General features: G+C 44.0%; 1 protein-coding gene and 1 long non-coding RNA gene across 3 annotated transcripts in view; one reads left to right on the plus strand and one right to left on the minus strand.

Moving 5' to 3' along the window:
- The window catches only part of LOC306940467, a 560,182-nt gene that overhangs the window by 380,852 nt on the left and 152,514 nt on the right, over positions 1 to 26,816 (plus strand). The gene's annotated exons all lie outside the window — the stretch shown is intronic.
- The window catches only part of med23 (mediator complex subunit 23), a 46,902-nt gene that overhangs the window by 14,626 nt on the left and 5,460 nt on the right, over positions 1 to 26,816 (minus strand). For both annotated transcript variants that reach the window (XR_013792023.1, XM_079525556.1), the window contains exons 4-17: positions 26,181 to 26,305; positions 24,039 to 24,150; positions 23,597 to 23,695; positions 23,245 to 23,346; positions 22,192 to 22,261; positions 21,832 to 21,944; positions 19,092 to 19,187; positions 7,703 to 7,912; positions 6,909 to 7,052; positions 5,768 to 5,913; positions 4,950 to 5,195; positions 4,427 to 4,569; positions 3,305 to 3,479; positions 1,496 to 1,659 (exon numbers count right to left, since the gene is read on the minus strand). Coding sequence is in view for 1 of the 2 variants with exons in the window: in XM_079525556.1 (XP_079381682.1) it covers positions 1,496 to 1,659; positions 3,305 to 3,479; positions 4,427 to 4,569; positions 4,950 to 5,195; positions 5,768 to 5,913; positions 6,909 to 7,052; positions 7,703 to 7,912; positions 19,092 to 19,187; positions 21,832 to 21,944; positions 22,192 to 22,261; positions 23,245 to 23,346; positions 23,597 to 23,695; positions 24,039 to 24,150; positions 26,181 to 26,305 (1,945 nt within the window). In the remaining variant the exon portion in view is untranslated. The remainder of the gene's footprint in view (positions 1 to 1,495; positions 1,660 to 3,304; positions 3,480 to 4,426; positions 4,570 to 4,949; positions 5,196 to 5,767; positions 5,914 to 6,908; positions 7,053 to 7,702; positions 7,913 to 19,091; positions 19,188 to 21,831; positions 21,945 to 22,191; positions 22,262 to 23,244; positions 23,347 to 23,596; positions 23,696 to 24,038; positions 24,151 to 26,180; positions 26,306 to 26,816) is intronic.

The raw sequence follows: 26,816 nt of genomic DNA on the forward strand, positions 1-26,816 counted from the left end.
TGAACAAAATGCCTCAAGTCATCCAATTGCCATCAAAGGCAAACATGTTTATATTACTCCTAAACATTTTGCCAACCATCTCACACAGTCCTATCCTCCTGGTGGAGACCTGTGCCCAGAAGGGCACTTTTTCTAGTATTTATACTAGGATTACTATCATAATTATGTAGCTATTTACCAGCAAAAATAAATAATACTTATTTAGACTTATGTTATACCTTTCCAGACAGGAACAACTCAGTGTCCCATAAGTTTCCTTTCGACAGGATTTATAAGGCGTTTTTAGAATCAGCCTCGGGTCTAAATGGGTTTGGCTCTGGACCATAGGGTGAGGATCAGGGTCATTAACAGTGTTGATTTTGTCGACTAAAACCAAGACGGAAAATGTTCGTCGACTACCTTTTTCCACTGACGAAAACCAAATGGAAACTAAATAAAAACTAAGCTATGATGACTAAAACTAAATATACTGACAATTTCGTCAACAAATACAAACTAGACTAAAATGTTAGGAAGGGACTAGTGGACAAGAGATCCAGTATAAGTCATTTTACAATTAGTTGCATGGTGAAAATAGCCGATCTACAAGCTCACAACGTGCTCACAACGCTGAGCTTGTAGAAGTGTAAAATCAGCCATTATGACAGCATCAAGGCCCGCCAAAATACATTTTAGTCAACTAAATCAACTGTAGATTTAGTCGACTAAAATCTTTTGATATTTAGTCGACTAAAACTAGACTAACACTAAAACATTCCAGGTGACTAAAATGTGACTAAAACTAAATGAAAACTATTCAAGAGACTATGACTAAAAACTAAAATCCAAAATGTGCTGCCAAAAACAACACTGACTCATTACCAGTAACGTGGGTGAGGATCAGGGTCATTACCAGTAACGTGGGTGAGGATCAGGGTCATTACCAGTAACGTGGGTGAGGATCAGGGTCATTACCAGTAACGTGGGTGAGGATCAGGGTCATTACCAGTAACGTGGGTGAGGATCAGGGTCATTACCAGTAACGTGGGTGAGGATCAGGGTCATTACCAGTAACGTGGGTGAGGATCAGGGTCATTACCAGTAACGTGGGTGAGGATCAGGGTCATTACCAGTAACGTGGGTGAGGATCAGGGTCATTACCAGTAACGTGGCTGAGGATCAGGGTCATTACCAGTAACGTGGGTGAGGATCAGGGTCATTACCAGTAACATGGCTGAGGATCAGGGTCATTACCAGTAACGTGGCTGAGGATCAGGGTCATTACCAGTAACGTGGGTGAGGATCAGGGTCATTACCAGTAACGTGGCTGAGGATCAGGGTCATTACCAGTAACGTGGGTGAGGATCAGGGACATTACCAGTAACGTGCGTGGCTCTGGCCAGCGTGAGGATCAGGGTCATTACCAGTAACGTGCGTGGCTCTGGCCAGCGTGAGGATCAGGGTCATTACCAGTAACGTGCGTGGCTCTGGCCAGCGTGAGGATCAGGGTCATTACCAGTAACGTGCGTGGCTCTGGCCAGCGTGAGGATCAGCGCTCGGTTCAGCTCTTCGGACTCGGCCGACAGGACAGTCTTGGGGTCGCTCAGGAACCTGGTGAACTGGGGCTGCACCTCGGAGCTCCCCAGAGCCGTGATCAGCCTCAGCGCTGTGCTCTCCACGCTATACGGACCACAATGGGAGGGGAGGAGAGTCAATGTGGTCGCTGTCGCCAAGGCAAGAAATATATATTTCATATATAATATCTAAATTACACAATTTCATCTGGCAATGTAGGCATTTAGCAGACTCTTATTCAGAGCGACTCACTGCACGTTTTAACAGCGGGAGACCAACGGCGAGCATCGCTTGAATTTCATTGGCTATCGCCCAATCGCCCACTATCGCCGGGCGACGTCGCCCAAAGATGAATTATTTTTATCTTTTCGGCCGACGTTCCTCCGCCCACTTTTCGACCACTGCCTGTTCGCCTGCTATCGCCTCTATCGCCAGTAGTTGCCGGGTCCCATTGACAAATAATGCACTTCCGGAAAATTCGTCTGGCTGTCGCCCGCTGTTAAAACGTACTGTTAGAAGTGCGAGAGCGGAATAAACAAAGCATGAACTGTAGTCAATCAACTACTGCAGATAAATAATCACCTTCACAGTCAACACAGTAAGAGTACAAGAACCATCTAGTACCTTAAAAAGAAACTAGGATAGCAGGGAGACAATGAACGTAGCATCCAGAGATGGAACTAGGTTCTGGTTGGTCTGGGGAACAATGGTTAGTATTCTTAAATAGTAAATGGTGCATTCATACAGCGCCTTTATCCAAGGCACTACAGAGATGGTGCATTACATTCACCCATTCACACACACACACACATTCACACACCGATCCCGGAGGAACCATGCAAGGCACCAACCTGCACCTGCATCGGGAGCAATTAGGGGGTTTAGTGTCTTGCTCAAGGACACTTCGACACCAACTCTGGGCGGAGCCCGGGGTTCAAACTGGGAACCTTGCGGTCACTCTACCCCTGAGCCACTGCCGCCCAGCAGTGGCGGCAACTTATTGTTGTACAGTGCCAGAGATGGAGCTGGTTCTGGTTGGTCTGGGGCACAATGGTTAGTATGTACAGTACCAGAGATGGAGCTGGTTCTGGTTGGTCTGGGGCAACAATGGTTAGTATGTACAGTACCAGAGATGGAGCTGGTTCTGGTTGGTCTGGGGCAACAATGGTTAGTATGTATAGTACCAGAGCTGGTTCTGGTTGGTCTGGGTCACCGTGGTTAGTATACAGTACAGTACCAGAGATGGAGCTGGTTCTGGTTGGTCTGGGGCACAATGGTTAGTATGTACAGTACCAGAGCTGGTTCTGGTTGGTCTGGGGCACCGTGGTTAGTATTTAGTATACAGTACAGTGCCAGAGATGGAGCTGGTTCTGGTTGGTCTGGGGCACAATGGTTAGTATGTACAGTACCAGAGATGGAGCTGGTTCTGGTTGGTCTGGGGCACCGTGGTTAGTATGTACAGTACAGTACCAGAGATGGAGCCGGTTCTGGTTGGTCTGGGGCACCGTGGTTAGTATGTACAGTACCAGAGATGGAGCTGGTTGGTCTGGGGCACCGTGGTTAGTATACAGTACAGTACCAGAGATGGAGCTGGTTCTGGTTGGTCTGGGGCACCGTGGTTAGTATACAGTACAGTACCAGAGATGGAGCTGGTTCTGGTTGGTCTGGGGCACCGTGGTTAGTATGTACAGTACCAGAGATGGAGCTGGTTCTGGTTGGTCTGGGGCACCGTGGTTAGTATGTACAGTACCAGAGATGGAGCTGGTTCTGGTTGGTCTGGGGCACCGTGGCCAGGCTGTGCAGGTGACTGAGCAGCTGCACCCGGTAGTGAGGCTGGATGTGATGCATGCGGTAGCTGAACATCTCCAGCAGGGTGTGCAGGATTCCCCACGCATGGGACTTACAGACGTTGGGTAACAGCTGGCCTGCACGCACGTGTGCACACGCACACGTACACACACACACGCACACACACACACAATGGAGAGAAAAAATATATCATGACTGAAACTGTCATGATGACGACGTTTAGGTATTATCATTGTAAACCCATGTCGCTAAATTCTGCTCTACATTACTGACCAGCCGAGATCACAGATTGAGGCTTTGAACGTTGCTTTTATGACATCGCTGAGACCATTCATGTATCATTCATGAGAGATCATTTTTAAATCGCTTTTTTCTTTTTTTTTTTTTCTTTTTTTTTTTTACAACCGAGGTTCATGTTTCATATTGTTTTTAGAGAAAGTAAAAGATGAGTGTTATTTATTTATTTTTCATCTGCTGCTTTATTTCGTTTTAACAATTTTAGCTGTTTTTGACAGGGGGGGCGGGGGCATTCAAACAAGTGGCTAAATTATGTCTTTTTATATTTTATGGCGATTTCTTTATCATTATTTACTATAGTCCTACTAGACCCCAGGAAATTACATCTGGCCACAAAAGATCACGGGGTATAATGAATGTGAACGGGGAGGTGACAAACTGACATGTTGAGCCTACGACACACAGTATGGTTACATGGATTACAGACGTACACACACAGAGAGGTGGTGGATTTATTGTAAGATAGTAAACAAAGCGGATCTTCCACTACTAAAGGATAACCCAGAACAAGAACTTTAAACCAATGCTTGTAGATCTGCTATTTTCAAAAGATTTGTATACATTTGAAAACGTGAGATGGGACATTCTGACCAATGAGTACTTTTGAGTGACTCGTACATTTCGATGCCAATACTTTTGTACTTTTACTCAAGTACATTTTGAATTCCAGACTTGTAACAGAGTACATCTAACATTGCAGTATTGATGCTTCTATTTAAGCATAACTTTTGAGTTCTTTTCCCCACCCCTGACGGTGATCACTCACTGATGAAGCCTTTGATGCCCAGGGACTCTATCTCCATGTAGACCAGCAGCCGGCTGTAGGTCTCCACCAGGGCCGGGGCCAGAGCGTTGCTGGACTTGGTGTGGGCCAACTTGATCACCCGCGTGGCTATGCTGTGGATCAGACTGTGTGCAGCAGAGAGAAAGAGAGAGAGAGAGAGGGGGGGGGGGGGGGGGGGGGCAGGGAGAGAAAGACCGTCAGAGACGGACCGCTTTGCAGTTTTAATTAACTGCGTGCGCGGTCAGTGTGTGTGTGTGTGTGTGTGTGTGTTAAGTACCTCATCTTGGCGGGCACGGTCAGAGCGTGTGTTTGTGTGTGTACCTCAAGTACCTCATATTGGCATGCACGCATGCGTGTGTGTGTGTGTGGGTGTGTGTGTTAAGTACCTCATCTTGGCGTGCACGGTCAGTGCGTGTGTGTGTGTGTGTACCTCAAGTACCTCATATTGGCGTGCACGCATGTGTGTGTGTGTGTGTGTGTGTGTGTGTGTGTGTGTGTCAGGTACCTCATCTTGGCGTGCACGGTCAGAGAGTCCAGCAGGTTCATGGGCAGCGGCGTGACGGCGCCCGACGCCACGCAGCCGGTGCCGGGCAGGTTGATCTTCATGGAGCCGTTGCCGTAGATGGTCTCCACCAGCACGCCCATGGGCAGCGTGAAGCACTCGCTGTTGGTGCTGTAGGCGTTGCACAGCAGCGCGATCTTGTAGTCCGACATGCCCAGCGTCTTGTTGCGCAGGGACTGCTGCAGGAACCTGCAGTGAGGGGTGGGTGCGGAGGAAACAAAAAAAAGTTCTCGCGTGTTTTGCTTAAAAATGCATTGGATGCCACTAAAATCCTCCAGCGCTAGTCGCTTGAGTGCCGGCCCGGATGCACGGAGCTTTTATTTTGAAAAACTTTCACTTTCCGTTCCCCAAAGATCAGGAAGCAAAATCGGCCATTACTAAATCCGTCTAACGAACTTTATTTCTCTCCAGAAGCGTTAATATTGTAACCGCAAGGCAGCGAAAATTCTGAAATGAGCCCAGAACGTCTGCGTTCTGTTCAAACACAGCATGTGTACTCTTGCCTTCATCTGCCTTTGCAATGCATATTGCCTCAGGCAGATAACCAGGCTATAACAAACCAGGGCCCAGTATGCAAATATGGGGCGGAACAAGGCAGAAACAAATCGAATACTGAGAGGGACGAGACTAATATCCATGCAGTGATATTAGCATCGCTACGCAAGGCTAGTACAATCGTGTATGGGGGGGGGGGGGGGGGGGGGAATGCTACTCGTATCATGGGGGATACCTGCGTGTATGGGACTCCAGGGGATACGTACTCGTGGTGTAGTTTGAGAGAGTGCGGGATGGGTATCTGCAGCTTGGAGTTGTCGTTCTGGGCCTTGCGGTTCAGATGGATCCAGATGCAGGTCATGGCGAAGGAGTGAGTCGACTGGGGCTTGTTAATGTCTGGCACTGGAATGCACTGGAGGACGGGGAGAGGGTGGGAGAGAGAGGGTGGGAGAGGGAGAGGGAGAGGCAGAGTTTGTAATACAGTTTGTCTACACCAGTGGTTCTCAACCTTTTTACAGCAGGTACCACGTCAGACAATATATGGCTCTGGAGTGCCCGCTGGCCTAGCGGTCCAGGCGCATGCCACATACAGTGAGTATAGGATAGGCTCTGGCCTGACAGCGCGCCACGTGTTCGAAGCCCGTTCATGGTGACCTTTGCTGCATGTCTCTCCATCCCTCTTTCCTGTCCATCTTCATAGTCTCGCGTAGCCAGACAACAATTCCACAATTTCCGAATGCTATATAGTCTGGAACTACACCTCCCGAAAACTGTTAAAATACAGTAGTGTACACCTAACCTATCCCATCCAATTCAGCTAATAGCAAAGTTCACACAGAAGGCAAATATCTAATTCCGAATAATATATACAAATTGATAACTATAAAACTAGCACTTTAACTCCAAGTTCTCACACAACAGACAGAGTACCATGGGTGGTACGCGCACCACAGGTTGAGAATCACTGGTCTACACAAACTACACACCTGAGGGTCATTGGATCCTGATGAAGGCTTCATAGCCGAAACGCGTAGGTCATTTTTTAACATTTGGCCTAGCTGAGCCATGAAAATAAAGGCTTTTTAAACTTTAAACTTTACTGAACGGAGTGCTTTGGATTTCCATTGAGTTCACCCCTTCTTCTTGCACTTGGATGATTGTCAGCCCAGCTCCCACTACCACAGGGAAAGGAACTTGAATATATTTACATACACCGGAGGATATTTTGGACGCAACTTGTTGTTGGAAACTGTATTCATGTTTAACCCATTCTGGGCGGGAACCCCTTTTCGTGTTTTCAACATGTTATAATTTAGCTATTGAAAAATAGCAGATCTACAAGCTCATAGCGCGCCACCGAGTGGCGCGCTACGAGCTTGTAGGAATATATCAAAAGTACACAAGAACCTCTTTCTCCGGGTAGAGCAGGTCGAAGAGTTTCATGACGGGCAGGAAGTCTGCTAGGGCGTTCTTCTGGATGCTCCCCGATATGAACTGCAGTAGGACCCACATCAGGTGGTCCCTCCCCTTGATCAGACCTCTGCCAGCAAGCTGCAGGGAGACAGAGCAAGACTAGCCTCGGAAACCCAGACGTTTTTATTTCCAGGGAGAAAAAAAAAGTCTGGGTCCGAGTCCACTTCAATTCGGCATAGAGTAGCGCAAACGTCTCTCACTCTCTGCTGATTTCTGATCGTCTGCACCTTTGTTAAATTGACACTCACACATATACACACACACACACACACACACACACACACACACACACACACACACACACACACACACACACACACACTCCTCTCACTCTCTGTCGCTCTAATTAATTAGTCTCATGTCAATTTTCACGATTAAAACAGAAAATAGCTCATAGCGCGGCACCGAGTGCTATTTTTCAATAGCTAAAGTATAACATAATGCTTAAAACACCAAAAAGGGGTTCCCGTACTGAATGGGTTAGGGACCGATAATAACTTGAATCTGTAAACTTATTAGGAGCTTGTAGATCGGCTATATTTGGTGAAGAGACTTTGTGAACTCTAGGCTGAAAAAGTTTGAGTTAAAAGTTTAACTCGGGTCCGTTAAACTGAAGTGACAAATTCCAAATATTATCAAAGTATTCATTCTGCCGCGGCACCCTAGGGTGCCACGGACGGCACCCGTGTTTTTTGAGAAAGCCCCCCACCCCCCCGGCCGCGGCTTACCTTCTGATGCAAGGAGAGCACCATGTGGGGGAAGCTGGCGAACTGGAAGAGCACAAAGAAGATGAGCTGGGAGGAGAGGTGCTGCCACAGCAGCTGGCTGGTGCCGCCCACGTCCGCGTCGATCAGGTGCTCCTCGGTCTCCGAGCGCTCCATGGCGTACACCACCAGGTCCACCAGCTGCTCCTCCAGCACCGGGCAGCGCTGCTTGTGCTGAGGAGGAGGAGGAGGAGTAGGAGACATCGCAAAGGAGGAGAGGGAGAGCCGTGAGAGGAGGAGGAAGAGGAAAAGGAGGAAGAGGGGGAGACACCGCAAAGGAGGAAAGGGAGAGCCGTGAGAGGAGGAGGAGGAAGAGGAGAAGGAAAAGTAGGAGGGGGAGGAGGAGACATCGCAAAGGAGGAGAGGGAGAGCCGTGAGAGGAGGAAGAGGGGGAGACATCGCAAAGGGAGGAGAGGGAGAGCCGTGAGAGATGGGTGGGTGGAAAATGGGTGGGTGGGAACAAGTGGGTGGAAAATGAAAATCGATTAATAGATGAATCATCAAGATGTTGAATGCAGAATTCATTATTTGAAAAAGAGAGCTGCTTAAGTATTTTGTTTGTACTGTAATAAAAGACGATGGAAGTAAATTAATCTGTTTTTGAGTGGTGCAACCACTCCAAGGAACAGCAATGTCCCTATGTCCCTATGTTTAGAGTACCAACAGGGGGCACTGTTGCACCACTCACTTCAGACCGGTCTGATTTTTTTCCCATTATGGATCATTAGAAAGGGGTGAGATTAAATCATGTATTGGAATCGACTTAATAATCGAATCGTGGCCCTTCGACTCGGAATCGAATCGTCAGGTACCTAGAGATTTCCGACCGATGGATGGATGGATGGATGGAGAGAGGAAAAAAGGATGGGTTGGATATAGAAAGCAAAGTTTGTAGAGGTGTCCGATATTATCGGCCCACCAACATTATCGGTTTAAAAGTTTAAAAGTAACCAAAAACACGCTGCAGCAGATTTGAGAAAAATTAAATAAAGAAAATGTATCATTTCTCCAACTCGAGGGAATGCCGAGGGAAGGAATAGATGAAGAGTGAAAGTATTAAATAAAATGTGAGAGAGAGAGAGAGAGAGAGAGAGATTGTCACTCGGTATCAACATGATACAAAAGTCGAGTTGTAAAAGTGTACCTCTGTATCATGTACACTACTGTGTACACTGTACTGTACTACTGTATACTGTAGTTATAGTCTCATATGAGCACTGGAAGAGTTATTAACCATTGTATCACATTATGCTTTGCTTATTGCTTTCCATTCAACGTCCTTTTCCATATTGTGTCATACTGTAGGTCACACAAATAAACCTAACAAGAAATCACCATGTATTCCGGGTGGAAAAGTGGAAGATTTTCACACTCTTAACCATGGTGGTGAATGGATCAAAATAAATCCATTAATGACGGAATGGTGTGAAAATAGTGAATCTACAAGCTCGTTACGTGTCGCAATGCAACACGCTGTGAGCTTGTAGAGCTGCTATTAACACATTGTATGCCCAGGACGTCTTTGGGAATTTTGTGTGGGTTTTTTGTGATTTATTTTTTATCGTCCAAAAACAACTCTATGTCTCTATTCTGAATAAATCTATGGGCATTTTTGGTGTTCATTTATTCATTTTGAATAAATAATACATTGGCTAACACATCGGAAATCATCAACAAACACACACACACACACACACACCACCACCACAAACAACTCAAATAGCACAGCACATAATGTGTATATATATATTTTTTAAACAGCACGGTGCATACACACATGCAAGGCCAAATGGGAATTGGGGGGTGGGTTGGTATCTGGAAATGAAGAGTGGGACAGGGAACTTCAAAACACACTGGTAGAGAAGTCACCATCGTGACATTTTACTGTCGTCACAAATAATTGCAAGTAACAATTTCATTGGGTTTTTCTTTTCTTTTTTTTGGCATTGATTGGGCATTGGAAAATAGAGGTGAATGTTATTACATTTCCGTTTGCCTGTTAGGGTACAAATTGCACAGGGCAGATATGATATGACAAATAACTTCAATCAAAAAAATACACAGAAACCATGACCATGTCATGCCTTTAAGTATGATGTTATACTTTCTAAAATATCTCCACAACATCTCAAATAGCCAATCAAGAAGTCTGACAGATGAATCGAAGCGATTCTGACGATCATGCAAAAAAAATGATTGCTTTCAATGAATCCATCATGGTCAAAATGGAGTTTGAAGTTACAATGGGTTTGTATGGGAAGGGGGCGTGTCTGATAAAAAAGGAATATCAAATATCTAAATAGTGAATGAAGGAACTTAACAACTGTCTGGGGTGCTACCCGAGTAGACGATGACCCCAAACATGTCTGAAAGTGAAATGTCCACTTTTATATTTCAGCAGCAGACCTCCAGTTTGTTCCTCTACCAAATTAGGTTACTTACTTCCATCCAATTTTATTTTACAACTGTACATTTCAATGAACATCATCTGTTTTTCATCAGATTGGTTTTCCTTAACAGTTGGTAAAGTAATAATTGTAATGTCTAATTATAATAACCGATGAATGCAATAAAGGTGCCGTAAGTGATATAAAACCAAAGTATATATATTTTTTTGTTTTGTTACAAAGTTAAAGCTCTATATCCAGATATAATGCATTGCTATGGAGTGTTTGTTCAATAACAGATGTCTCTTATACATTTTCAGGTGGGTTGCCAACTTCAAACAATCAGGAGAGAGTGCCCATGTATCGGCTTCAAATGTATAGTGTTCCAGCTCATTTCTTTGTCAACACTTACAATGTCACTGTATCCAGTAGGAACTCTCTGTCTTGACTGGATAAAATTGGTATCCCGACCAAAACAATGCATTTTTTTACTAAAGAGCGGGAGAGGCGGGGGGTTTGCAGTTACCAAACAAGTGTAACAATGATTACTATCAGAATATTTAACACTTACTTTAACCTATTTAGGCCTGACCTCAAAATTTTAAAAAATTCTTCTAAATATTTTCACGATTTTTCAAAAATAGCAGACCTACAAGCTCGTAGCGCGCCACTCGGTGGCGCGCTACGAGCTTGTAGATTATAACATAATGTTTAAAACACCAAAAGGGGTTCCCGCCCAAAATGGGTTAACAAAATAAAATCACTTACTGCACCTTTAAACACATGACAGAAAACACAGGAATATACACAAATACAAAACAATGCTCCTCACGGGCCAGATTTCAAAAACGTCCCACAATGCATTTGGCTCATCAACTAATGAACATCACACGACACGAGTCAGAGTTCACTCATCCAGTCAGACAGCCAATCAGAATCATCTCATCAGCTGACCTGGGCAAAACACTGATCAAATGGATTTAAAAAATTAAAACGAAAAATAAATCAAAAAGGTGCGATATTTTAGAAAGTATAAAGGATTACGTGAAAAGAACGTGACATTTGGCGCTGAATCTGTCCAGTGGTATGCGGACACACAGACTCTCACTGCATAGACCACTGGTTTTCATACATTTTCATATCAAAAGGTTCCCAAAAGTAAACAGTCAAAGTCGTACGATTTGTCACACACGTGCAGCCGTGCCGCACTTGGGAGTCATTGGATTAGTTGATTTGACCCCCCCAATCCAACCCATTCATGCTGAGTGCCAAGCAGGGAGGCATCGGGTCCCATTTTTACAGTCTTTGGTATGACCAGACCACCCAGTTTCAGGGCAGACACTGTCTGGTCTGTAAAATGTACATGGAAAACCTACATGGATTGGGACCGCGGGCCTCCATTTGAAAAGATTTGCGCAATGGCACCAGTGTCAACTTTGACAGCAAATTTAGATTTCGTTTTAATCAGTCTTTTCAATACAATTCCATTCGGTTTTTAGCAATATTTTAGCTATCTGAAATGTTTTAGTTTTAGATTTGAGTTGATTCAATCTACATTTTGTCGACAAAAATGTGTTTTAGTGAGCCATGGTGGCGCCGTCGTAATGCCCGATTTATACTTAGCAGCGTGTCGGAAATAGCAGATCTACAAGCTCACAACACGTTGCGTTGTGAGCTTGCGTTTGTCCCTGGCATAAAACATTTCAGATGGGGAGTCCGTGGCCAAATACAGTTGGGTGCCACCGATATTGTCCCTTATCATTTGACCCATTTAGGCCTGACCTCAAAATTTAAAAAAAATCTTCTAAATCCGCCAGTTTTCTGAAATAAATATTTTCACGATTTTTCAAAAATAGCAGACCTACAAGCTCGTAGCAGCTTGTAGATCTGCTATTTTTCAATAGCTAAATTATAACATAATGTTTAAAACACCAAAAGGGGTTCCCGCCCAAAATGGGTTAACTGTCCTTTTGCGCAGATCACGCAAAACTCAGCAAAAAGAAAAGGACAATATCGATGGCCTCCAACTGTACATATCAATTTGTGGGTCCTTGACATGAAAACAGTTTGAGAACCACTGTAAATCATGAAAACAGTTTGAGCACCACTGTAAATCATGAAAACAGTTTGAGCACCACTGTAAATCATGAAAACAGTTTTCTCGCGGTGCCTCACGTAGCTCATGGCCACCAGACACGGCGCGCCTCCGTCAGGACATCAGTGATAATGACAATGCTACAATCGCAGATAATGACATACTGAACAGTGAGGATGCCAGTATGGACATTTTGGCACCATTCAAACGTGCTGATAACGGATGATTTTGCCGATTCAATACATGATACCAGTCGAATGGGGTGTGTAAATCATGAAAACAGTTAGAGAACCACTGTAAATCATGAAAACAGTTTGAGAACCACTGTAAATCATGAAAACAGTTTGAGCACCACTGTAAATCATGAAAACAGTTTGAGCACCACTGTAAATCATGACAACAGTTTGAGCACCACTGTAAATCATGAAAACAGTGTGAGAACCACTGTAAATCTAGATTTGTCCAGGTCAGCACAACAGAAAACAGGAAGAGGGTGACCAGTGGTGGAAAGTAACTAAGTACTGTACTTAAATACAATTTTGAGGAATCTGTACTTTACTTGAGTATTTCCAATATCTAACACTTAGTACTTTGTATCGTACTTTTACTATTTGAAAACTTTAGTTACTAGTTACTTTATAGATGTGTATCATTATTACAAAAGATACATTGCCCACTTCAGCCCTGTACATACATTTCGGGCCATTTAAAAAAAAAAAAGATCCACAAGCTCACAATTTGGTAATCCAAATGTTTTACTCAAGTACAATTAGTAATATTTCCACCACTGGGGCGTGACAAACACTACATCCACACATGCAGTGCAGCGAGGGCTTGAAACTCCAAAAGCAGGGCTCGAACTGACATTTGAAATGCATAACGAAACATGGGCTAGCTAGCCGAAACATAGGGCCAGGCTAGCTGGCGTACTAATCCAAAACAAAAACACAATGCATTGTCTTGGTGGTTTTATCTATCCATTTCTTAAGAGGTGGGGCAAGTGATATGTTTGAGGGGGAAATTATAAAACAAAAATCTCTGTATTATGATATTAATCATTGCTATATAGTCTATAGCAATTGCTATAGACTCTATAGCAATGATACAAATGCTGTTCACTCAGTAAACCAGCTTTTTAATAAACAGAAAATGCATGGTTGGTTGCCAATTTCATCTCACGAGAGTCTACTACTAATTTATACATTTTATAATATTTTTGTCTTGCTCATTTATTTGTTCCATCATTACCCAATTTTCAGTTGTTTGTTCTGACCTGTTTCGTGTGTGTTTTCTCGGTCCTGCGTTTTGTACTTGTTCACATGCCCATTGGCGGCCAAGCTACACCAGGCTTTTCTCGCACAAAACGCGCGCGTTTACCCCCGCGTGTGCGTTTAATTTAGGTCCAGCCCTATTTTAAAAAACGCACGCGCGGACCGCGCGTTTAGGGTAAACGTGCGAGAAAAGCCTGGTGTAGCGTGGCCGTTAATTGTAAAATTAATTAATGGCCTTTCCATTTCTGCTGCAGTAATTGCATTTATATCTGCCATTTCTAGGGCCATTTCTAGTTAGTTGTATGTCGCGCACCACAACATATTAGATATGCAAGCTCACAAAGCATTAACAAGCCATTTAAGTGTTCTATATATTTATTAATTATTAGTTTTTAATTGTTATCAATTTGACCCTGCCTTGTTCATTTCAAACCCTCTGGTGTTTCATGTCTTTTTTCCACTCCAGTTTTCCAGTGTGTCTAAAAAATAAAGTAAAGTAAAGTAAAGTAAAGTAAAGTAAAGTAAAGTAAAGTAAAGTAAAGTAAAGTAAAGTAAAGTAAAATAAAATAAAAGCAAGCGTCCAATGGGCTGGTTAGTTGGCAAGTCAGGTGACCAGGAAGAGGAACAAGGACATACCTGGGCAATGTTCAGTGTCTAGAGAGCACATGGTAGAGAGACAAACACCACACGCAACCAGAGAGAGAGAGAGAGGGAGAGAGAGAGAGAGAGAGAGAGAGAGAGAGAGAAACAAAGAAAGGACAAGACGGGGGGAAGAGGAGACAAATAGGACCAGAAACAAAGCGAGAGAGAGAAAGAGATAGTGACTAAAAGGAGCTACAGGTTTGTTCACAAAATGCCCTTTCAGTTCAGTTCGAATCCACTCACGTCAACTCAGCCCATTAAATCCAACACACTGGATTGTGTAGTTATTTGTTCACAATATAGACTCTATATATAGGCCAGCAGCCATATTGGAAAGACTTCTTACTTCCTTGTCTTAACAGTTAAAAGGAATTAAGGCTCTGTTCCACTCAATGAAGCACAGTGGTTCTCAAACCTTTTAATTGTAACGATCCCCATAACTCTGAGTGTACAAATGAATTTGTATACTCTCAGAGTTACACATGCAGGGGTCATTTGGAATCCCCCCCCCCCCCCAAGGAACCATGACCACCCTTCGAGACCCACTGGCGTAGCCGACATGCACAATATCAATGAGCCAACATGCACAACATCAGCACCTTGACTCTGTTTGACCAGAACGGAACAGAGCCTTCATTGGAACAATTGTTAAGACATTTGAAGGACAGAATATGGCTGCTGTGCATAAGAGCATAGGTCCAGCCTTACCCCTTATCCCTTAAACTTGTCGTTTGCCGTTCTTTACTATATTAAAACATTTGAAAGTAGTTCAAATAGCTGATCTACAAGCTCACAATGTGTCGATTGGCTAGTTGAACAATTTTAAGCCCTAAGTCCTTACACGCCGCGAGCGTTTATTTAGTGTGACACATGTAACAGCGGAGCGGTCTGCAACCGCGTTAATTTTAACTGACGATTGTGTCCTGAGTAGATACATAGAACGTGAATATTACACGGCACTAAAGAACACTAATTCATGTTCTAAATGTTGATTTCTTACCGCCTATAAAAGCATCAGCATGTACTGCCCTACGAAGCCAAAGTGCAGTAACTATGTTTTTGGCCACAACGGACCGACTTATTTGTGTATCCCAAAGCAAAAGGTCAAATTAGCCTTCGGGGTTTTGGGGGATAAACACTTTTAAGCCCATTTATCGTCGTTGTTTTTCGTAGTACTGCACTTTGGCTTTGTAGGCCTTGGTTATTATAAGTTTCACGCAACATTTTTAAGATCGTTTCTTCGTCACAGTCTCAGTTTGTAAGCCTTCCAGGATGCTCACTTAAGCCCCTCCAATTAATACAGAATGGCCTTTTCGGCTCCTAAGTATAGAGGGTTTAAGTCAGGGTTCCCCAATTAATTTTCCTCAAGGGCCATATTTTGACTAGGGTACCAGGCTGGGGGCCGAGTCCGCACGCACAAGGTCGAGGTCTTGCCCTGAAAATTAATTTTCAGGGCAAGACCCCATTTGAAAAGGATGCCCAGTTTGACATGCATAGGCTACTGACCCCCATTTAATGCCATTTATATCTGGGACCCCTAAAAAAAAAAATATATATATATATATATATATATATATATTTTTTTTTTGTATTCTTCCATGGGCCACAAGGGGGCGCTCCGCGGGCCGCCTATTGGGGAACCCTGGTTTAAGTGGTAAAACTGAGGTGATATTGATAAATTCAATCAATGCATTATGCGGCACCCCTGGCAAGGCAAGAGACTGTGTCAGATTGCGTCAGAAAATCCCCACATAGCAACTTCCGTGAACCGAATTCACTGTAGTAGCCTTTTCATAAATTATATTTGCACTTAGACTGTCGTGAAAGTTTATAATAATTAGAGAAATTCAAAGTTTCAACACCAATACACCAACCAGTAGTAGTAGTAGTTGTGAATTAGCAAACTGGACATTTAATGTTTCCTTTATCCTCGTGTTGCACTTCTTTTTTCGCAGAAGTTTTCATTTTAGTTATTTCTCATAAGCACACGTCCGTTGTGCTTCAACTACACACGGCCATATGCCTCGACTTCTGTGTCCAGCCACTCCCACCCCTCACTGGGGAAACTTCGGGGAGTAAAAACGGGGCAAGCGGCCGGCTTGTATAGGAGGAGTTATTCTGTGTGCATAGAGCCTGTACATGTCTGACCTTGTGTGTCCTCCAGCATGGCGGTGTCACGGCACAATTGGTGACCTGCTGAAATGAAATGTGTCGCGTGGACTTCATGCAACGCCATTGTCCGAACATAAAATCACTGCCGTTTGGTTATTAGCTAAGTTACACCTAGTGGTATTTAGGCCATGTGTTACAAGAAAGATGTCAATGAGCGTCCAAGTCCAGGTCCACCATGGTCACATATTTTGGCAGGTCACCAATATCACCGTAACACAGGAGGCAGAAATGTGAGTATTCTGAGGGGGCTCATTGCTATAGACTCTAATCAGCTAGCTTTCTGGGCTGAGTTGAGACTAGAATGGAGCCCAACGGAGCAACACCAGTGCATTGTGGGTCAGCCCACACGATTGGCTGGCTTTACTTTCATTTCCTTACACACAGCTGTGTTACGGGTGGCATTCATAAGGGCAGTGGTTCTCTAGAACAGGGGTTCTCAACCCGTGGGTCGCGACCCCTCGGGGGGTCACCAAATTATTTTGGGGGGTCCCCAAAATATTTTCAAAAAAAAAAAAAAAAGATTTTTTTTAAAAACTTTATTTTCACGATTTTTCAAAAATAGCAGACCTACAAGTTCATAGCGCGCCACTCGGTGGCGCGCTATGAGCTTGTAGATCTGCTATTTTTCAATAGCTAAATTATAACAATGCTTAAAACATCAAAAGGGGTTCCCGCCCAAAATGGTTTAAGGTTATTGTAGCAGTCAATTTATATTGGGGGTCGGGAGGGGGCGGGGCGGGGGTCCCGAGACATTGCCAAAGCATTTCCAGGGGTCCCCGGCCAAAAACGTTGAGAACCCCTGCTCTAGAAGTGTGGTCCGAGGATTCCCCTCAAGTAGGGCCGTCCCCAGATAATTGACCAGTAACTCTGAGAGCGTTACAAACGGGTCCATTTGTACACTCTTAGCGTTATAGGGGGTTACAGACCGCAACCCCAAACAATAATCATATTTGAACTGGGGACCCCCCCCACCCCCAACCTGACAAGCAATTGGAATTGTAGGAGTTGAAGCATTGGATTTAGTTTGACTTGGTTCCACAGATAGATATTTACAAGAAATATTGCAAATATTACATTGTTGCCTCTTTCTTCGGGAACATTTGACTTTGACGACTTTGACGACTTCATTTTAGAGGTTAAGGGATTAAAAGTCCTTAAATTGTCAATTTAGAAATGTGCAGACACCTTGTATACAGTAGACGTATACCGTTTGTTGGTTTGTTTACTGTATGTTGAGTGAGAAAACAATGTTGCACATTAAGCAAATACCTAAAATCATGTGGGGACTGCCCTGGGGGTCCCGACCCACAGGTTGAGAACCACTGGCATGATGCTCATGATGTCTTTGAAAATGAAAATAGTTGAAAACGTTTGAGAATCACTGCACAAGGAGTGATGTGTTGAAGAAGGGAATATGAACATGAGGGAAGAATGACAATGGAGAGAAAGCAAGAGTAACGAGAAAGAAGGGAATGAATGAAAAGGAAAGGAGGGGGCTACGTTAGCCTGATTATCAGACTGTAGCTTTCTTGAAGCTTCAGTCTGACATTGTCTCCTGTCTGAGCGATTTCAAGGGGGAGGGGATTAGAATTTCCCTCAACCGGTAGCCATTGGTGTTGTTTTTCCCTCCTTCCTCCGTGTGTTGCGCTGCGTGATGATGCTGAAAACGGGACTCGGCGCTGATTGGTTGTTCGTTAGACCCACCCCCACCACCGATTCTCATTGGATAATACATTTTTGTACCGAAGAAATTATAGGTTCACAGTGCAACACCAGACCAAGAGACGGAGTCCACTCAGAGAGTGGGCGGGGTCTTTGGGCTGGATCCAGGCTAGGGCTACGTCATGTGTCCTAAAGCACTAAATCCATCAGTGTATGTTAGATTCATGTGTTATTTTCAGACATTTAACCACTTGAACTGTCAATACCTAGTCAATGTAACCTTTCACTGCCCAGGCGGTGGCGTAACCGTCTGGGCACCCGACTGGTAATCCAGTCGCAGTGTGCCGCGGGTTCGACTCCCGAGCCCGACACGGCCTTTACTGCATGTCTTCCCCCATCTCTCTCCCGTTTCCTGTCAGCCTACTGTCTGTCCCTTCAAAAACCAATAAAAGGCATAAGCCGCAAAAAATATATATTTTAAAAAAAAGCCGCAAAAAAAATATCTTAAAAAAAAAAAATGTAACCTTTCACTCTGTACTTGGCCTGCTTTTTTCCCCCCTCCACCCCAAACCTCCTTGCTGAAAATAGCCGATCTATAAGCTCACAACGCCCTGCAGTGCAAGGCGTCGTTAGCTTGTGAATCTAACGACGAAGCTTGTGAAAAGATTAGGTTGCCTCCCTGTAGTAACCCTGAAGACCCCCTAGGGGTCATGGACCCCCTGTTGACGACCCCTGGTATACTGGTTTCCCTAAGCACCTGCTTTTAAACGGCTGAATCTCAGTGTGCGAAGGCTTTTCTACGCAAAGGTTCGCAAACCTCTAAACATTCAAGCCGGCTTGGCTTAGCTTAGCTTTAGGATGATATAATGCTCGCGTGAAGTAGGTGGCACTTTCCCCAGCCACTAAGGGCTAATCCAATGAAAATTACCTGGGGGAGTGGCCCTTGATCAAGTGGTGTAGGAAAAAAGAAAACAAAAAGAAAACATGGGATGCGGGGAGGAGAGCAGCTGAGATCATGTGAGGAGGACATACAATGAAGGGAGGAGGACCCCGTGTGTGCGTGTGCGTGTGTGTGTGCGTGTGCGTGTGTGTGTGCGTGTGTGATGAAGGGCAGATGATGGTACCTGCTTGTTGAGTCCCAGCATGTTGCACACCATCTCTCTGGAGTAGGGCTGTTCCAACACGTACCGCAACAGGCCTGTCTGAGGTTCAAACAGGTCCTACACGCACACGCACGCACGCACAAACACACACACATGTACGCACAAACGGGCACATGCACACACATATACAGTGTTGGGAAAGTTCTTTTTTTTATGAACTAGTTCAGTTCAGTTCAAAAATTAAAAAATGAACTCGTTCAACTAAAGTTCATGGTTCCAAAAAATGAACTATTATAGTTGTTTTTCGTTCTATTTTTTTTTGTATTATTATTATTGCCACAGCCCATAGGAATAAAGTCTGCTATTGGGAATGAACTCCAACCTTTGGGATTAATAAAGTGACAACTTTTACAATATCTCCATTACCATTATCCAAATTAATTTCTTATATATTTTTTTACATTTTGGAAATAATAGCTCTTTTGCGATGTGAAATGCCAGCGAATTCTTAATCCTTTTCCTTGTATTTTATGGGCACACTTTTGAAAGCTGCATGCTTTTATTGTGAAGGCAAAAGTTTCTGAATGTTCTCGTTTCTCACAGCCTGCATATCTCCGCGTGTTGAAAATAGCTGATCTGCAAGCTCACAACGCGCCGCGTCCGCAACGCGTTGTGAGCTTGTAGATCAGCTATTTTCAGCACGGAACACTTTGTACGACGAAGAATAAATCATGCATTACTGCGCTTCACTAGTCTGTGGGAGACGGAAAGAGATGTATTTTGTTGGCCGTTGGCGATATGAACACATACCTCCTCGACGCAAAAATAACACATTATGTTTAATCAAACAACAACTTTCATCAGTGTTTGGGTCGGGAGTCGGGATGTTCTGTGTCTGCTGCCTGTCTGCCTGTCTGCCTGCCTGCTGCCTGTCTGTCTGTCTGCTGCCTGTCTGCCTGTCTGCCTGCCTGCTGCCTGTCTGTCTGCTGCCTGTCTGCCTGCATGACAGGATCATCATGCAGTTGCACGCTGCGCACTCCAGTGAAATAGTACGGCTGAGAAAGATTAGTTAATTTGTGTCGGATAAGGACTTATTGGTGGGGTTTCCGCTACATATTAAAGGAGCATTCAGTGATTTGGGTGATTTGGAAAACCACCCAGTCCGCCCCATAACAAAATGTACTCTACAGTGGGGGGAAGTGCAACAGGCCAACAGCATGTGCACCAAGGCCCGCTCCCACTCGATCATGATTGGAGGAAGGCCCCTCTCATCCTGATTGGATGAAGGTTTTGCCACCCACCACCAAAACTGAAACTAGGGTTTTTTGACCCCAGGGGCTCACTGGGGACAGGGAGGAACTCCTTATATGGTCAGCACACTCTATAGTAGGGAGGATTATCCAGAAAAAAAGAAAAAATAAGTGATATTTGAATGAAGTCAAATCACTGAATATACCTTTAAGGCCTGTTTAGGGTGTGTTTTAGCGGGGGGGTTCGCCTGGAAGGCTGTATGGAAACACTCACTCTTGAACGAAGTTCAACGTGAGAAAGTGACGTTCACACACGCCAGAAATGAACGCGTTCACAATGACGTTCATCAAGCAGAAATACAGTACAGATCAGATCGGTGAACCAATATTATACTATAGCCAATATATACCAGGGGTGGGCAACTTTGACCATATTGGAGAGGGCTACTATATTTAATATTATAGCGCAGGGGTGGGCAACTTTGACCATGGAGAGGGCCACTATATTTCCACACTCACTCCAGAGGGCCACAGTGCATTTTACTGTCGTCGCAAAAATAGCAGATCTACAAGCTCAAAACTTTTGAGCTTGTAGGTCAGCTATTTTTGCTATATTTGAATTGAAATACTGAATTATTTTTTGCTTTTTTAAAATTAGAATCCTGAAAAGTAACCTTTTTTATTGATTTTCAAATGCATTTAGTTTTAGTTATGATAACTTGAACTAAATACAAATACATTGGACACAAAGACAATAACATTTAATGTAATGCTAGTCATTAAGTATAATTAAAGCAGGTCATGTTTGCATGTTTGGAATTGTAACAGCTGAAATCAATACTATATCAGTATTAACCTAGGGCCGCATTAAGTGAAGGTGGTGGCCGCATGTGGCCCCCAGCCCGCCAGTTGCCCACCCCTGTTATAGCGCTTGCTCCATGCGCTACCCGCCCCTCTAGACCAGAAAGCACGCTGTCTGGGCCAGGCTACTGCCGAGCAGAAACCCTGTACCTCTAATATGTTGGGTATTTTTGGATAGTTTTTTTAAATTTTTTATGGTTAAAGTGGCTCAAATCTAAAATGGCACAGATGCGTTGCCGGCTTTAATGAGTTAAACCAATGACATGTCAAATTGAATCATGGTTAATTGCTGTATACATTGACCAAACAGGAAAATGACAGTGTAGTAGTAGTAGTACCTCTACTTTGTCACTAGATGGAGCACTTTACTAACATTCCATGCAGTCTACACCTTGTATACACTCAAGAAGCACATCGAACAATACCATACTGAGTGATTAGTACTTGATTATGCACCCAGCCTGTATGTGTGTGCGTGTGACTTTCTGTGTGTGTGTGTCTGTGTGTGTCTGTGTCTGTGTGTGTGTGTGTGTCTGTGTGTCTGTGTGTCTGTGTGTGTGTGTGTGTGTGTGTGTGTGTGTGTGCGTACGTACGTACGTACGTACGTACGTGCGTGCGTGCATGCATGCGCATGCGTGTGTGTGTGTTACCTTGTCGAAGGGCAGCGACCCCTTCAAGGGGAAGCGTAGCGTCGTGGGGTCTAATTTCCAGGAGTTACAGATAGCCCCGCTGTTGTTCACTACTGGTAACAGACTGCATCGGCCTGATGCACGCACAAACACACACACACATGGTTTGTATTAGTGTAATTGTGACAACAGCATTCTGAGGAGGGTGTACCTGAAGAAAGAAAGCTGAAAGTGTCAGAAATTTAAATGACAAACAATTTTCAAATAAACAAACAACAAAGATATCGTCTCTTTCGGCGTGGAAACATAATGTCCGAAGCTGTTACTACAGGATTAAACAATTATAATCTACAAGCACCACTGCTGCTGTATTCTTCTTACCACAGATGGAGTTGATTCTGGCTGTGGGCCGAAAACTGTCCACGAAGTCCGATATCAAACTGCCAAGAAGCTACGAGAGAGAGGACACACACACACACACACACACACACACACACACACACACACACACACACACACACACACACACACACACACACACACACACACACACACACACACACACACACACACACACACACACACACACACACACACACACACACACACACACACACACACACACACACACACACACACACACACACACACTTTTAACTGTAACCCTAAAGCCGAGCAGATAGATTGATCTGTCCATTTTCGGTGCACGACACTGATGTGCCACCAAATATAAATCAGGCATAACTCTCACCCTAGTCTCACGGGCCACACTGTTGCCTCCCCACTTCCGTTTAGTCTTTACAGTCGCGCAAATGTATCCTATAATTAAGTACAAATAATCGAAGCATATATATACAGTATAGCTTGCTGCTTAGCATAAATGGAATGGACCCAATGGAAATGGAAAATGAACACGTTAAGATTCTAAAAAAATATATATATGTTCTAAATCCTTATGTTATTACATCAGTGCTTAGTGCTATCAGTGGTGCTGAAAACCTTTTCATGTCAAACACGCCCAAAATGATGATGTATTTGGCCGCGGAAATGACAGCTTCTGGTCTCGTATTGCGGGAGGTGTAGCGCCAGACTCTATATAGCATTCGGAGATTGTGGAATAGTTCTCACCCTAACCTCTCAACCGACAATTACAATTTAGCAGATGCTCTTAATCCAGAGCAATTTACCGTAAGCAAAAACGACACATGGTAATACATCAAATACATGGAAATAGTCATCATGAGCAAGCTAAGAACCTAACAACATCTAAATGTTGAACCCTAAACCTGTAAACTCCCCAAATCGGTTTCAGCCATAAAACCACACATTTCTCGCGCGAGGACCAGGAAAATGTTCCTCACAATGTGCATTTCTCAAATTGTACTATACTTGTGGGGACATTTGGCCCATAATCCCACACACACAAACACATACCCAGTGTGCCAGCTGTCCCTCGGGATAGAATTTTCGGATCTCTGTGACGGCAAAATAAGCTGGCAGGAGACATGCATTCCTGTCAAGGATATATTCCACCACCTACACACACACACACACACAACACACGACACACACACGATTATTCAATTTGCCTGTTGGTACAAATTATGATTTTTTTTTAATCTGAAAGCCGTAGTGTGACCAAGTAGGGTGTTTTAATGTTCATATCGAAAGAAAACTAAAAGCTAGAATATGGAGAGAAGAGGTTTCTGAACGATATATATATATAACTGTATGGACAGACAGACAGACAGACAGACAGACAGACAGACAGACAGACAGACAGCACCTCTCTGGCGGCTAGCAGCTGTTGCACCACAGCTGAGCTGACTGTAGTAGGAATGCTCTGAATCTTGTCCAGGAAGGTCTTCAGTAGGTCTCGGACACCCTGGGATGGATGCACGCACACGCACGCACGCACGCACGCACACGCACACACACACACACACATTAGTTCCAGTGTTGGTTTCGTCGACTAAGACGGAAACAAAACTTCCTTTTTTCACTGGTGAAAACTAAATGAAAACAAAAACTAAGCTATGATAACTAAAACTGTCTATGACTAAATATATTGAACAACTTATTGACAAAATAAAAACTAGACTAAAATGTTAGGGACGGACTAGTGCAGAAGAGATCCAGTAGAACTAAAAGAGGGGTCATTTTATGTTTGGTTGCACTCTGAAAATAGCAGATCTACAAGCTATGAGCTACGAGAGAGAGAAAGAGACCTTATAGTCCACTCCTCCGATGATCTTGCGGATGAGTTTGAACGTCAGCGCCCACAGCTGAGTCCTGTCCCACTCCAAACTGTCTGAGCTGATCAGCGCCACACACACCATCCTGCACAAACACGCACACACCAACCAATGGATCACAACCAAACCAACACAACCGTCCCATAAACATGTCACGTGCAAAGATCAATGTTAAGAACAGGCAAAAAGTCAAACGATGTGATGTTGCAACAAGAGCGCTGCCTAGCCAACACCACCAACTCGGGACTCCTGTCCTGAATCGTTGACCTCCACACACCCTCCTGTAGGGCTGGGTATTGCCTACAACCTCACGATCAATACATATCATGATACAGAGGCCACGGTACGATATGTATCGCGATACGCGTGGATTTTGCAATTCACCGATTGCCGATGTTTTGACCAATATATTGTCAGATTTGTTTTACTCTTCCAAATCAATTTGAACAACTTAGTAGTTGATGATAACATTTAAACAAAATGCAAGGAAATAAATACAAATAAAAATACATAAGGTTTTGATGGAAAAATGATTTAATCATACATATACCGTCACTGTTTGTTTGTTTTTGTATTATTAAATGCCACGTCACAGCATTTCCTGCCACATCGATATGGTAGCCTCTGTATCGATACGATTATGGATGATACGCTTATTGTCGTATCGATTAACACTTTAATTGCCCGGAACTATTTAATCCATTACATTCATGCGCCCAGTCGATTTATAAACACGGACGCCTTTTCCGGACGGACCAGCCGGAAGTTCATGATGTTGTGTAGCAGCTAACAATAGCCACAGCACTTTAGAGTCGATCGACAACAACGGGAGACAAGAATAAATCTATCGAGACTAGCGACTGGACCGCGGAGCGCCGTCTAACACAGGATCTTTTTTCAGAAAAAGACGCGCTTTATGAACGTTTTAAGATTTTCGTTTTCATCAGCTAAACAGAGGAGGGAGTTTTTTGATGACGTCTCACTCTTGCGCGTCACTGAGGAGAGCCCAGCAGGCGCGCCTGGGCTATACAGCCAGGCGATCCGTTCTCGTATCAATAAACTTCGTCTTTAGGACAATACTTCGTCCTGAGCGTCAGGCGTTACTAATAGAAAGGACAAAGAACTTCGTCCTGGGCGATGGGAGTGTTAATTGAATACACCCCTATACTCCTGGCTGCTGCAGTGGTGTTAGCTCTGTTGTCATGCCGTGGTGTGTCTTGTCTACGCCAGTGTTGATTCTGACAGCAAATATTGATTTACCGTAGTTCAGTCAGTCTTCTTTTTTCTAAAACATTTCACATTACTAATAAAAATAAAAAAAATTAGTAATGTGAAATGTTTTAGTCGATTTTAGTCAACTAAATCTACAGTATATTTTGTCGACAAAGATGTATTTTGGCGGGCCTTGGCGTCGTAATGCCTGATTTTACACTTGGTTGCGTGCTGAAAATAGACGATCTAGATATGCTATTTTAACCCATTTAGGCCTGAGATCCGATTCTAAAAATGTCTTCTACATGCTGACAGTTTTCTGAAAAAGCTATGTTTCTATGTCATTCTTCGTTCTTCAATTTAAAAAAAATAGCAGACCTACAAGCTCGTAGCGCGCCACTCGGTGGCGCGCTATGAGCTTGTAGATCTGCTATTTTTCAATAGCTAAAGCATAACATAATGCTAACACCAAAAGTGGTTCCCGCCCAAAATGGGTTAAGAGCGAAACACCCGAGCGCGACCAAGCATAAAATGACTTATTTCTACTGGATCTCTTCTCCACTCGTCCCTCGCTAAGATTTTAGTCGACGAAATTAGTTGACGAAATTGTCAACAAATTGACGCGTTATAAATAAGCTTCTGCTATGTCTCTTGTTGTTATTTTTATACGCATGATCATTTTTCAACGTGGAAACGATAATTGCGACTGCAGAGAGTCGGGGCGTCTTACTGGTGATGATTATGACAAAACAAGGCGATTATCTCAAATAATTGCGATTACACGATTATGTAATAATAATTGTGACACCCTTACTGTATGTACGCGCGCGTGTGTGTGTGTGTGTGTGTGTGTGTGTGTGTGTGTGTGTGTGTGTGTGTGTGTGTGTGTGTGTGTGCGTGTACCTGGGGGGAAGCAGGCTGGTTTCCACAGCCATGGCCAGACAGTCGTAGAGGAAGGAGATGCGTTTGGGGCTGTGCTGGCTGTGGATGAACCTCACTATCCACTGGACACACTGGTCATGGGAGTCCTGCATGGGTAAATGGTAAAATGGTAAATTTATATACAGCGCCTTTATCCAAGGCGCTTTACATAGATTGTGCATTACATTCATCCATTCGCGCACACATTCATACACCGATTGGCGGGCGGAAACCATGCAAGGCACCAACCAGCACATCAGGAGCAATTATGGGTTCAGTGTCTTGCTCAAGGACACTTCGACACCAACTCTGGGGGAGCCCGGGTTGCGGTTACCATCCAGCCACTCTACCCCTGAGCCACCGCCGCCCGTGGGGGAAGGACACAACAAGTCCAAAGTCAGTCGATGAATTGTGGCTGATTCGCGACAAATCACATCGCGGGCGAAGATGGATGGATGGATGGATGGATGGGCTTATGCATATCGAAATGAGCGTCCTTGAAATGAAAAGGGTCTCAAAGGGTCACAGACACAATGATAGCTAGAGTAGATTGGCTATTTTTGTTTCACTGTGGTGTGTGTGTGTGTGTGTGTGTGTGTGTGTGTGTGTGTGTGTGTG

The sequence above is a fragment of the Electrona antarctica genome, assembly GCF_951216825.1.
Source record: "Electrona antarctica genome assembly, chromosome: 17".
Lineage (NCBI taxonomy): Eukaryota > Metazoa > Chordata > Actinopteri > Myctophiformes > Myctophidae > Electrona > Electrona antarctica.